The sequence below is a fragment of the Nyctereutes procyonoides genome, unplaced genomic scaffold (genome assembly GCF_905146905.1).
Source record: "Nyctereutes procyonoides isolate TBG_1078 unplaced genomic scaffold, NYPRO_anot_genome, whole genome shotgun sequence".
Lineage (NCBI taxonomy): Eukaryota > Metazoa > Chordata > Mammalia > Carnivora > Canidae > Nyctereutes > Nyctereutes procyonoides.
This window is the reverse complement of record NW_026575160.1, coordinates 9601186-9614093: the sequence shown is the minus strand read 5'-3', so window position 1 is coordinate 9614093 and position 12908 is coordinate 9601186. Positions and strand designations below refer to the sequence as shown.

The window sequence follows — 12908 nt, the reverse complement described above, 5'->3', positions numbered from 1 at the left end:
AGAGAGAGAGAGGCAGAGACACAGGAGGAGGGAGAAGCAGGCTCCATGCCGGGAGCCCGACGTGGGACTCGATCCCATGACTCCAGGATCCCGCCCTGGGCCAAAGGCAGGCGCTAAACCGCCGGGCCACCCAGGGATCCCCATACCCTGTTTTATTGATCATTCTTCCCCCACAGTCTGGAACATGGGGAGCACATAACACATGTTTGCTGAACCAATGAAAGTAGGAAGGGCAGTTCCCAGATGTTTTCTCCTCAAGCTTGGGCAAATGTTTGGCCAACTTGATTCACTGCTTCAACCAAAAAAACCTAAGTGTCATCACCAGGGAGGGCTGCCGAAATGTCTCATGGTACAGAGGTTTCCACTCTGAACTCCTGACCACAGTGCTCAACAGGCTTTCCATGCGGCCCCGCACACCTGCTATTATTTCAGGCCCACTTCATCTACCTCCCTCCACCAATACCTACTTGGAGCCTTCCGCAATCTCCACCCACTTGATTCTTCACTCTTCCTACCTGCACTTCAAGAAGTCCTCCCTGACCTGTGCCAAGTTAAGTCTCCCTATTTTAAACCACCGTAGTACCACTTACCTTTTCCCTTGGGGCATCTATCACAGCTCCCAATTTACACTTATTTGCATCATTATATATGAACTTCTCACATTAAAGGTATCTGAATGGTTGACTCATTAATCATTGATTGTTACTTTATTATTACGTTTGCTTGCATCGTTATTAACACATATCATCGTGCTGGCGGCTGGCTCCCTGACTGTAAGCTCCGACAGAGCAGGGCTCTGTTTTTTGTTCAATCTTGGGTTCTGACGTTCAACACAGTTGACGCATAACTGATGCATAGCCGTTGCTCAGCCAATTCCTCACCTCTAGAACTCTCCGTCTAGTGGGGCCGTAGGCCTACACGTATCAAGGCATAGCGGAGGCTTTCCAAAGCCCGAGGGAATTTTGCAGCGCCCCGACCCCAGGGCCTTGCTAAAGAGCTTGCTTTGCAAAGGGTGAAACCCCGTAGCGACTGTTTGGGGAGGCAGCAGGACCCCGCCCCCGCCCCTTTACAACGGCGAAGCCAAACGAGCTCTCCGAAGCGAAGTTAAGCTCTAAACTGCGTTCCCGGAGCAGACACTCCGCCTGCCGCACAGGCTGGCGCTGCTGCAGGGCAGGACCTGGAATGAGCCCTGCAAATATCCGGCGCGCGGAGCCGGGCGTGCCAGCTGGAGGCCGCGCCGGGACTGCCCCCTCGCTTCTCCCGCGCGCAGCCCGGCCGGACCGCTCCACTCCCTCCCTCCGCTGCAGGGGGGGAGCCCGGCGCCCCCGCGCTGGCCGCCGCCCCGGGCCGCGCCCCCCCGCAGCCCCCGTGTCACGCCGCGGGCGCGGCGGAGCTCACCGGCCGCGGAGTTCGGTCGGAGCCCCGAGGCTCGCAGCCCGGGGCCGCGGCGCCGAGTGGGCGGCGCGGCGCGCTCCCCCCCGGCCCGGGCGCCGAGTGCGCCCCTCCCCCGGCCCGCCGGAGCTCGGGCGCAGCGCGCGGGCTGCGCGGCCGCGGGGCTTCTGCGTGCGCCGGGCCCGTGGCGAGCCGCGTTCCCGGGGCCGCGTGCTCGGAGGAGGCCGCAGCGCGGGTGGGAAGAATGGAGCTGGCGTCCCGCTCCCAGGTGAGGGCCCCGCCGCAGCCCGGCCCGCCGGCCCCCTTGCGCCCGGCCCTCCCCCCCTCCCCCGCCCGCGCTGGAAACGTGGCCCGCGGCCGCCGCGCCGTGGACCTGGCCGGCCGCGCCCCGCAGGTGTGCGCCCTGGGTCTCGGCTGCGCCCGCGGGGCTGGGGAGGCTGGGGAGGCTGGGGGGGCTGGGCGTCGCCTCCGCCCCGGGTGGGGGCCGGGGTGGGGGTGGGGGCCGCGAGCCCCGCGGGGGTGGCCGCGTTTCGTGGGAAGCGCGGGCGGGAGGCGGCGGGGGCGTGGAGCCTGCGTCTGCACCGGGTGGACCCGGCCTGGAGCCCGGGTTGTGCGCGGAGCCCCTCTGGTGCGCGCCCCCTGCTTTCTCCGGGGGTTGGCACAGAGATCAGGAAGTTTCAGAAAAGTGTGATATTTTTCTAAAAAAAAAAAAAAAAAGTCGGGAGTCCGGTTCAACTTGGATGATGGCGTGTAATTTACAAGGAATTGCTCTTGTATTTGTTCTAGAGCTTTTATGTTTTGCAAGGGATTTGTGACCCTTTGGGAGGGGGAGATGGCAACGTCATGAGACCAAGTTAAAAAACAAAACAAAGCAAAAAAAAGAAAAAAAGAAAAAGAAAAAACCCGAGATCACAAACCGTAAACACAGCGGGACCCCGATTACGCTTTATGGTTCTAACTAGGTTTTTAAAGTCTCGTTAACAAACACTTGAGAGAAGCCCCCCCCCTCCATCCCCGTCCCCCCTGTTCCAGTGGGCGGTGGGAATGTGGACGTGACTTCAGTTTTCTGTTTTACTTCTTAAAAGAGCTTTTCCTTACTTTCTAGTAACGAATGTACCTAGTATCTTCAGAGGTAAGCTGTACCAAGTTTTTTTCAGATGGACTAAAAATAAAACTTTTAGAGGGGGAAGGAAGCAACTTGTGGGAGCCCAAGAGAGGCTTTGTGTGACGGTTGGGTCCCCCCCCCCTTGTGTTCGTGAGTGCCTTTGACTCACCGCTTCCACTTTATCTTGGACTGGCGTTTCACCTCTTCTCCACCTGGGTGCTGGGCCTTGGAGGCGGGGATCCGGGCGTTGGCCTTGGGAGAGCGAAGCGACCCACCCCGCGAGTCAGTGGTGCCTAAGCTCGGGCCGCTGTCACCTGCCTGGGTCCCGGCGCAGATGAAAGCAGAGCCACTCGTGGTCGCTTTGGCTGTTGAGTGATATCCCAAAGGCCTCCTGAAAGTAGACATTTGAGAAAAAAATTGTTGTGCATGTTGAGAGAGTACTGTTTTTCATTTTACCCAAATGAAGGGAGGTATTTAAAAGCAAGGAAAAAAAAAAACAAGAGTAAGAATAAGAAGGGCCTTGAGACAGGCTTAGTTTTTTGTTTTATTTTCCACTGACCTTGACCATATAGGTTTAGTCTCCTCTGCTTCTGGGAGGCCTGGGTTTCTCTAGGACTTAACCCTTTCTGCAAGGAGACTTGCGGCCCATGTGAATTTCATCCGAGAATGTTTCTTGGGAACGTGAGCTGGAAACCTGTTGTTCTGCTCCACCTGTACTTCCACCACTTAACTACACAGTTCATGTTTAGATTTAAAATGTCCCGGAATGTGTCGTCGGGAGTGAACGTTTTACCTTCAAATAATAAGGCTAATTTTTGGTACCTCTAAAACGTTAAATAAACTATTTACCGGGTGGGGGTAATCCGCAAATTATATCTGTCCCATTATACACCAATTAGGGCAAATTACTGTATGTAAGATGATCAGGTCTCCCCCCCCCTTTCCAAAGAGCTAATTGACAGCACAAATTAAGATGCGTGATGATTTTTCCAGTGGAAATGTTCCTGTTCATCATAATTTAAATGTGAGCAGATTATAGTCTCTTTAAATTAGTGGAGAGGTTCAATGGGGTGGGCAGGTGACTGCAAATAACAGCACTTAATGAGCGTTTCAGGCACAGCAAGATGTTAAATTCATGTGGTTCTACCCTGTACCCCGGCCTTATGAATAAAGCAGTGTGATGCACCGCCTGAAGCGGCATTAGTGCACAGTGGCTTTTAATCTCACACATATACTAAATATAATTTCCATCCCTTGGAAGGGGCACAGCCGGAACGGGTTCCAGCAAAGCAGCTTAGGTCTGATGTTAGGGGAAGACCGTGTTTTAAACTGAAGTCCTTTCTAGCTTCTGCTTTTTTGCAACCCTCCCTCCCCCCAACCCAGCGTCTTGGATTTGATGTCCAGCTGTGTGGGACCACACCTCCTGTGGGTGTAGACCTTGTTGGGCTGACCACTGTTGTCTTTGTGCCTTTTTGTGCAAGGGTAAGATTAATACCCCATAAAGGCGAGGGTTTGGTCCCTTTCTGAGAGCTCTCAGCCATGCAGCTTAGAATTGCTGGAGGATCAGACTGCTTCAGCTTCCTAGCAGAGGAATCAGAAAGTCCTGGATGTCGGTGTTACTACCCTTTTACTAAACTGTTCTTGCTCTAGGGTGCAGGTTGGACTCTTAGAAGGAAATGAGGCCAAACTGTTTCAGGAATAAGCATGGAGTTTGGGATTGAAGTGGTAAAGAGGAATTTGTCTGGTATGGTCCTCATAGCTACAGAGTATACTCTCTGGTTCTCTGACTTCGTGTCTGTGTCCACAGCCTCAGAAGCCGCTTGGGCGGGCGGGGGTGTTGTGTGTGACTTCTTGGAAGGACAGCACAATAATTTGCCATTTTAATGTCCCATATTTAAAAAAGACTGGTGGGTGGTGGGTTTGATGTATTTCTGACAATCGCATCCATAGAAGAACTGAATTCTGAGTAATGAGAAATTTCAGAGATCACAGCAATTCTGATCTGGGCAGGTACGCAGGACAAAATTCCGTGAGATAATTGTGTGACTTAAAAACCACTTTATGACTATTACAGTGAACTAATGAAAGAGGTCAAAAAAGCCATTCCAATGGAACAGGCGTGTTCATTTTAAATTGTTCTTGCGAGTTCTGCTTTACCCATCAGCACTTTCTCTGAGCTACAGTTTAGAATTTTTACCTCCAAGATACGATTTTGTTTCATAAAAGACCTAGCTTTATTCACCAACGTGGGATTGACAGAGGCTGATGGAGGAGGGATAGAGATAAGAAAATATTAGTAGGATCATTTTATTTTCTTTTTGGAAAGCAGTGGTTTCTGAATGCTTTATTTTACTTGAAGTTTTTAATTTTAAATCCTGTATCGTTAACAGTGTTTATTAGTTTCAGGTGTACAGTATAGGGAACCAACAGTGTCTGTACGTACATCAGTCAGAGCTCATCATGAGATGTGCGCTCTTAATCCCCGTCACCTCTTTGATCCGTTCTTCCCCCAGCTTCCCTCCGGTAACCATCAGTTTGTTTTCTCTCTGAATGTTTTTAAATAGGACCACGCAGAGGCATATTTGGTAAATAGAGCTGAAGATAGACACGCAGAATACTTGGTCTTCCACGGTGGTAAATGCTACCGTCTGTATTCGGTGCAAAAATACCCGGTGGAGTCTCACGGTTAGAGGGGCCAGAGTTCGGGTGTAGACAGCTGATGGCTTCCTGCCTGTGCTTCTTCATAATCTCCAGCTGATGACAGAGGGGCTCCCTGACTGGGCTAGTCTGTTTGTCAGGTGTCCTTTGAGCACTTCCTATGTGCTGGATATTACAGTCATTCTGGAACTCCTTGCCTCTTCTGCCTTTGCTGGAACTCAGCTGGCTTCTGCTGTGCTATGGAGGCCTACAAGTCCTTGGGGTTTGGGGAATGGGAGAAGACCTTAAGAGTCACCCCCCTGCCCCCCATGGAAACTATCCTTTCCTTTTATCAGATTTGATCCTCGCTGTAGTTCTGAAGTGTCTTGTATTAACTCTGTTTTAAAGATAAGGTGAACTAGAGTGATTTGCTCTGGGCAACCCAGCCAGGAAGGGGCTGAGCCAGGATTTTGTCTTCAGAGCCAATGCCTGACTTGCCACTGGACTCACGAGATCTCGGCAAGGCACAATTTTGCGAGTTGGCAAGGCTCGGCAGTCACTTCACTGAAGTAGTATTAGGAGGATTGAAATCTCTGTCCACCTTCTAGTGCCGTTGAATTAATCCGGGGCGGGCACCCCCGGTGGCTCAGCGGTTTAGCGCCACCTTCAGTCCAGGGCGTGATCCTGGAGACCCGGGATTGAGTCCCACATCCAGCTCCCTCCATGGAGCCTGTCTCTGCCTCTCTCTCTCTCTCTCTCTGTCTGTGTCTCTATGAATAAATTAAAAAAAAATGAATTAATCCAGGGCATGCTAAATCTCTATAATGTATTATTTAAATATAAGGGGTTGTTAGCACTCTGGGATTTTCTCATAATACCTTTGCTCCTCCCTTTAGCTAGAAGGGCTGGACATTAATAGCAGCTGGTTCTGGTTCTTTTTAGACACTGGCCAGATTAGTCTTTGGACAGGCTTCTTTTGATACTGTATAAAAGCCAGCATGGGAATATGAATAGGATCCAGAAAGCTTTTACATAGCAATGATATTTAGATGAATTTTTTATTGTACAAGTACTAGAATACTGTTCATAGAAGCTGAAATAAAATAGTTGGCACTAGTGCCCTACCTCCCCTACTCTCTGGGTGTCATTTTCTAGATCTTTCCCATCCAGTGTTTGCTTGTGTTTAGTTACCGTTTTTTGCCTAATTTTGCAGTATGATGGCAGTTAGAATTCTGCTGTCTTTAGCACTGTCCGTGCCATTTCTGGGTAGCTCAGAGTTTTTCATGGTTTTCATTTTTAATGACTGCAGCATTTCACTTAAGTGTAAGTGTTTTATATATTTTACTGTTGAAAAATTTTTGCTTTATTAGACTTTATTAGAAGGAACTTTACAATAAATGTCTTGTGGTGGTACGTGCCTCGTGTTGGAGTCCAGGCTGTTTTTAATTATCATGTATTTAACTATCTCCTGAAAGGAATGTGCCTACTTTGCAGTGGGTGGGAGTCTCTGATGGATGTTTTTTCTCCTGTATTGTGCCGTGTTAGCTAAGAGGAGTGTTGGCTCAGGGTAGAACCTGGGCTCATGATAACTGGACTAAAACATTGTTTTATTCCTTAAATTAGAGCACCTCGCAGTGTATTTTTAGTTTAAGGGAATGTGGAGAATAGTCTTAGAGGTGTGTTCTTTAGCATCTAGGAAATGAGAAGATGAGAGCATGTGCTAACGGATACAGAGCGGCAGTGCCTGTGGATTGGGCTGTCCTGGAATTTTGCAAGTTGGTCACGTGGATGTGGAAGGGCAGAGATAGCCTGCTCTTAGCTCCTCTCCTGTATGGCACTGAATCACTTTGTTTTGCCTTCTTTTGTATTGCTTATTTCAACTATAAAGCATCTCTTAGATGTCTGAAAATACGTGTTCATCGAAGGTTGGATGTCTAAAGGTAAAACAGTAGGTTCGTAATATGGGGTTTCTGAGAGCTAAGAAGAATGTATTTCTGGATCTGGGTGCTGGTTATAATGGGTTGGTGCCGTTTGTAAAACTTTACCAGGCTGTGCACTTAAGCCATATGCACTTTCTGTTGTACTTAAAACGCTTGAAAAATAGCATGTCAAATCCCTGTGAGTCCTGAAGCCCATGCTTTCAGGCTGCCCAGGGGTGTGGGTGACGACTTCCCAGGTGGCTTGTGCCCTGCCAGTTGTACCGATATCCTCAGCACTGGGTGTAGTCCAGGGATCCCTTCCCAGAGACCCCCTCTGATGTTGCCCCAAGCCCTCCAGAGCAGCAGCACAGCTGTTTGGGAACCCCCCCCCCCCCCCGCCCTTTCCCTCATCTTTAAACCTCTGCTTACAGGAGGGCCCTATGTACCTGGAGAGTCCCTTGCATCTGTGATTGAGCTCTGGCATCTGGGTCTTTTGGCACAGAGCCTGGCCTGGCACTGCCTTAGCTGTCTGCTGGCAAAACTTCTCCGTTAGGAGAGCCCTAGCATTTACCCCAAGGTAGTGGGTGGTGACCCTAAATCATGTGGCAGGCCAAAATGATAATTATTCTGATCTGTGCAGAGCCTGGCATATAGCAGGTGTTAAATATTTGTTGGATTGTAAAAAAAAAAAAAAAACAAAAACGATAGTTTATGACTGTCACTGGGTAGCAAGAGGAAGTATGAGTTAGGACAGGTTGCAACATCCTTTAGTGGGGTTTCTCAAATTCTTCTGTTGGACTGATGGCGGAGGCCAGTTCCAGCCTGCCCCAGAGGCCCGGAGGTGTAGCAGCTCCACCCTGTCAGTGCGGGGGATTTTTTTCATCCATTTCCAGTTTTATCTTTGAAAATTAGGCCTACTTTGCATTCTGTTCCATAATATATTTTTATTTTAACACAAAAAGGTTTTTTAAAATTACTCTCCTGGGGGAAAACATTCCCCCTCCCCTATCCCACCTATGGTCTTGAAAGCCTTCGGGCTGTACTGAGTCCCTCAGTTTGAGAAGCGTAGAACTGCTTGCTGAGTGTAAAATTTAGAGAGCATACCTGTAATAAATCCTGAAATAGAAAAGCTACCTCCCCGCCTAGTCCCCCACCCCATAATATCTTTGTATTGAAAACTCCACGAGTCTGAGGGGAGTTAAATGAGAAAAACAAGACAAATCAAAAACACTTCAGTTGATATTGAAATAAATCCCTAAGCATATTTTTTTAAATGCAAAATATCTAGTACCTTTATTTTGTTCTTGGTAACACTGGTTTAACATGGAAAGTTAAGAAAAATCAAAGTGTCTTTAAAATTAGTGCTTATTCTTGGGACATCTGGGTGGCTCAGTGGTTGAGCATCTGCCTTTGGCTCAGGGTGTGATCCTGGGGTCCTGGGATCGAGTTCCGCATCGGGCTCCACACGGGGAGCCTGCTTCTCCCTCTGCCTGTGTCTCTGCCTCTCTCTCTCTCTCTCTCTCTCTCTCTCTCTCTCTCTCTGCGTGTGTCTCTCATGAGTAAATAAATAAAATCTTAAAAAAAAAATTAGTGCTTATTCTGTGCTTATTCTTCATCTTCTCTCACTTGCCTTTTTTCCCCCCTGACAATTGGTTCCAGGCATTTGTTGTTGTTGTTATTGGGAGAGTTTTTAAATTAAAATAAGGGAATACAATGGGCTTTCATCCAGCCATTCCCGCACCTGCCCCGGGCCCTCTGACTTAAAGGCCCTCCTGCTGTTGGCCCACCCTGCCCGCTTCAGCATCTCCCTGCAGGGGGTACCTAGTCCTCACGCCCTTCATTGCCCTTCATTGCACCTAGCGTGTCCTCCTCCTTGGCTGTAACTGGGACCCAAGAAGGGACGCACTCAGGTGCACGTCCGTTCCCTGCGGCACAGAGCCAGGAGCTGAGTGGTGTCAGCAGCCTGCACCCGCGTGCCGTTGCAGAGGTTGTTCAGAAGCCTTTTCCCGACGTGCGTGCGCCAAGAGGACCCCTGTATCAGGCCCTGAGGCCTGGGCTGTGGGAGGCACATCCTCCCCCACTGCTCTGTCACCGTGAAGGTCCCTTCAGTGCTGGTCTGGAGTGAGCCCAGGGGCGCTCGCCTGCCCTGAAGGACAGGCCCCTCCTGCCTGGCTGTTGCCCACATTCTTTGTTCTTGCTCCCACCTGTCCGCGCCCTCCTCGAGGCCGACTCTGCCCTGCAGCTGTGGGCACGAGGTGGCCTCTCTCGCCTGTACCCCTCACCGCCTGGTTGTTGCCCTCCTGCACCTCCCTGACGGTCCCATCTCTTGCAGCACATTGAAATTGTGTTGGAGATGGGACACCTGGGTGGCTCAGCAGCTGAGCCCTGCCTTCAGCCCGGGGTCTGATCCTGGAGACCCGGGATCGAGTCCCATGTCGGCTCCCTGCATGGAGCCTGCTTCTCCCTCTGCCTGTGTCTCTGCCTCTCTTTCTCTCTCTTTTTCTGTCTCTCATGAATAAATAAATCTTTGAAATCATTGGAGCATTGTCTCACCCTACAGGGCATGGCTCATCCCTCATGGGACTCCTTCGCCTGGTGGTACCCTCGTAGTACTCCACTAAGAACACACTCTCGAATAACTTTCAGTAATGAACGTGGACACAGGCTGCTCACACAGTGCTTTTAAGTCCTAGTTGGGAAGCTGTCAGGGGTCTGTGCAAATGATCTCTCCTTTTCCTTCTGGGTGTATGAGGGGAATGCATTTTCCTGGTCCTCATAACAGGCAAGGTTGTTGGACCTGGTTTGACCTATAAGATGTAAGAAATGTTCTGTGTCACTTCTAGGTGCTGTTTTTTTGTTTTGGTTTTGTTTTTTTTTTAAGAGAGACAGATGGGCGGGGGAGAGAGGCAGAGGGACAAGGAGAGAGAATCTTAAGCAGGCTCCATGCCCAGCACAGAGCCCAGTGGGGGGCTCCATCTCACAACACAACCCTGAGATCAGGACCTGAGCTAAAATCAGGAATTGGAAGCATAACCTACTGAGCCCCCTGGGCTCCCCTTCGGTGGAATTTTGGAATGCCAGTGCATCATTTGCCTCGTCTCCTTCCCTCTGCTGCTGCATCTGCCAGCCTTCCAGATACTGGTAGCGGTGTCCGCCCAGGGCCTGTGTGGGGACAGTGTGGAAGAGTGTAGAATGCTTCACCTGGCTGGCCCAGGATGCCAGGTCATGAACAAGAGAGAAACCTTTTTTTGTCTCAACCCTTTAAGACTTGGAATTGTTACTGCTTTATAACCTGACATGTCCTGACGCACAAAGGCTCTCACGTTTCAGTTGTTCATCCGAGTGAGCTGGGATTGTGGTAGCAGTAGAAATATGTGGGCTGCTTTTCGATTCTAAGTGATCAGGCCAGTGCTCCTGTATTAAGGGTTTGGTGTTCAGGGATGGATAGTGGTGCCCTGTGGTAGGCAGGAAAGTCCCACTGGAAGTAGTAGTCGTTCTGTCCAGAATGCTGACAGTACCTGGTTGAAAAACACTGAGAGCAGACTTGTCCAATTTGATAATCAGTCTTTCAGAGTCCAGTGAAATCTTGATATTGGCTTCATATTTCTTGTCTGCTGACCTTTTTGGAAAAGGAAATCACCCAGCACTTCTCAAGTGGTTTGGCTCACTTCCCTCCCAGGACCTCTGCCAAAACTCCGGTTCCTCTTTTACTTACCTGGAAAACTCTTCTAAGCCCTCTGCATATGCATGTCTGTAAGTTTCTCCTTACATTATCACTTTTTGAAATAACAGTGGTCATTTTTTTTTGCGATTTGTTTTGGAAAAATATGCATAACATATAATTTACTCTTTCACCAATTTTTAAGTGTATAATTTGGTGGCATTTGGTACAGTCACATTATTGTGCAGCCATCACCTTTGTCCATCTACAGAACCTTTTCAGGATCCTAAACCGAAACTCTGTACCCTTTAAACACTAACTCCCTATTTCCCCCTCATCCCGCCACCAATGGTAACCACCATTCTACATTTCTTTGTCTATGAATTTGACTATGCTAGGTACAACATGAAGTGGAATCAGTATTTATCCTGTTGGGTCTTTTTTATTTCACTCAGTTTAATGTTTTCAAGGTCCATTCAGGGATGTGTGTGTGTGTGTGTGTGTGTGTATCATAATTTCATTCCTTTTTAAGGCTGAATAACAGTGCATTGCATGTATATACCATGTTTTGTTCATCCATCCATCCATGCCCGTTGGGCTGTTGCCACCTTTTGGCTATTATGAATAATGCTATTGTAAACACTGGTATAAAATACTTGTTTGAATTTCTGGCTTCAATATTTTTGCACATATACCTAAAGTGGAATTAGTGGGTTATGTGCTAATTCTGTTTGAGTTTTTGAGGAGCTACTGTATTTTTGCCATTGCAGCTGCTTTGTTTCACCTCCCCACCAATGCTGCACAGAGGTTCTAATTTCTCCATATATTCACCATCACTTAATTTGTTGTTGTTGTTTTATAATAGCCTCCCAATGGATGTGAAGTGGTGTCTCATTGTGGTTTTGATTTGCATTTCCCTGATGATTAGTGTTGTTGAGCATCTTTTCACGTGCTTATTGGCCATCTGTTTATTTTTGGAGAAATGTCTATTTAAGTCCGTTGCTCTTTTAAATTGGGTTTTACTGTTGGTGTTCAGCTGTAGGAGTTCTCTATATATTCTGGATATTAATCCTGTGTCAGATGTATGATTTGCAAATATTTTCTCCCATTCTGTAGATTCCCCTTTTCAATCTTCTTGATAGTGTCCTTAGATGTAGAACAGTTTCTGATTTTGCTGAGGTCCACTTTATGTGTTGTTTTTTTTTTTTTCTCTATTGGTTGTAGTGCCTTTGGTGTCATATACAAGAAATCATTGCCAAGTCCAGTGTCCAGAACTTTTTCCGTTATGTTTTTTTTTTTTAAGATTTTATTTATTTATTCATGAGAGACACACAGAGAGAGAGAGGCAGAGACACAGGCAGAGGGAGAAGCAGGCTCCACGCAGGGAGCCCGATGCGGGACTCGATCCAGGGACCCCAGGATCACATCCTGGGCCGAAGGCAGGCACTAAACTGCTGCGCCACCCAGGGATCCCCTCCTTTATGTTTTTTTTTAAAGAGTTATGTAGTTTTAGTGTCTAGTTTTAGGTCTTGGATATGTTTGTGGTTTTTTTGTTTGTTTTTGTGAGTGGTTGTTTTAAGGTAAGGATCTAGCTTCATTCTTTTGGATGTGGATGTCTAGTATTCCCAGCATCATTTCTTGAAAAGACCATCTTTTCCTCCATCAAACAGTCTTGGCACTTTGTCAGAAATCATTTGTTCATCGTGTATGTGAAGGTTGACTTCCAGGCTCACTGTTTGTTCTAGTGCCCTGGTTTGTATGTCTGTCTTTATGTTAGGACCACACTCTTTGGATTACAGTAGCTTTGCGGTAAGCATTGAAATTAGTAAGTATGAACCCTCCTTCATGTTTGTTCTTTTATTTTTTAAAAGATTTTACTTTTAATCTCTACTCCCAATGTGGGGCTCGAACTCAAAACCCCTGATCAAGAGTTGCATGCTCCACTGAGTCAGCTAGGCACCCCTAGTTCTTCTTAAATATATATATATTTATATATATATATATACACACACACATATATATATTTTTTTGGTTATTCTGAGCCCCTTTAGATTCCACCACATGAGTTTTAGGAGGGGCTTTTCTCTTTGCGAAAAAATGTCAGGATTTTGATAGAATTGCATTGGATCAATAGATAGCTTTGGGGTTGTATTGCCATGTTCACAATATTTGGTGTTTGATTTGTGAATATGTG

The 12908-nt window shown here is 47.9% G+C and overlaps 1 protein-coding gene across 2 annotated transcripts in view; it reads left to right on the top strand.

The window, feature by feature from the left end:
- Window positions 1-1494: 1494 nt before the first annotated feature.
- CDCA7L (cell division cycle associated 7 like) overlaps window positions 1495-12908 on the top strand; it is a 50173-nt gene continuing 38759 nt past the window's right edge. For both annotated transcript variants that reach the window (XM_055314729.1, XM_055314728.1), the window contains exon 1: window positions 1495-1660. In XM_055314729.1, the coding sequence (XP_055170704.1) occupies window positions 1637-1660 (24 nt within the window). In that variant the 5' untranslated portion in view covers window positions 1495-1636. The remainder of the gene's footprint in view (window positions 1661-12908) is intronic.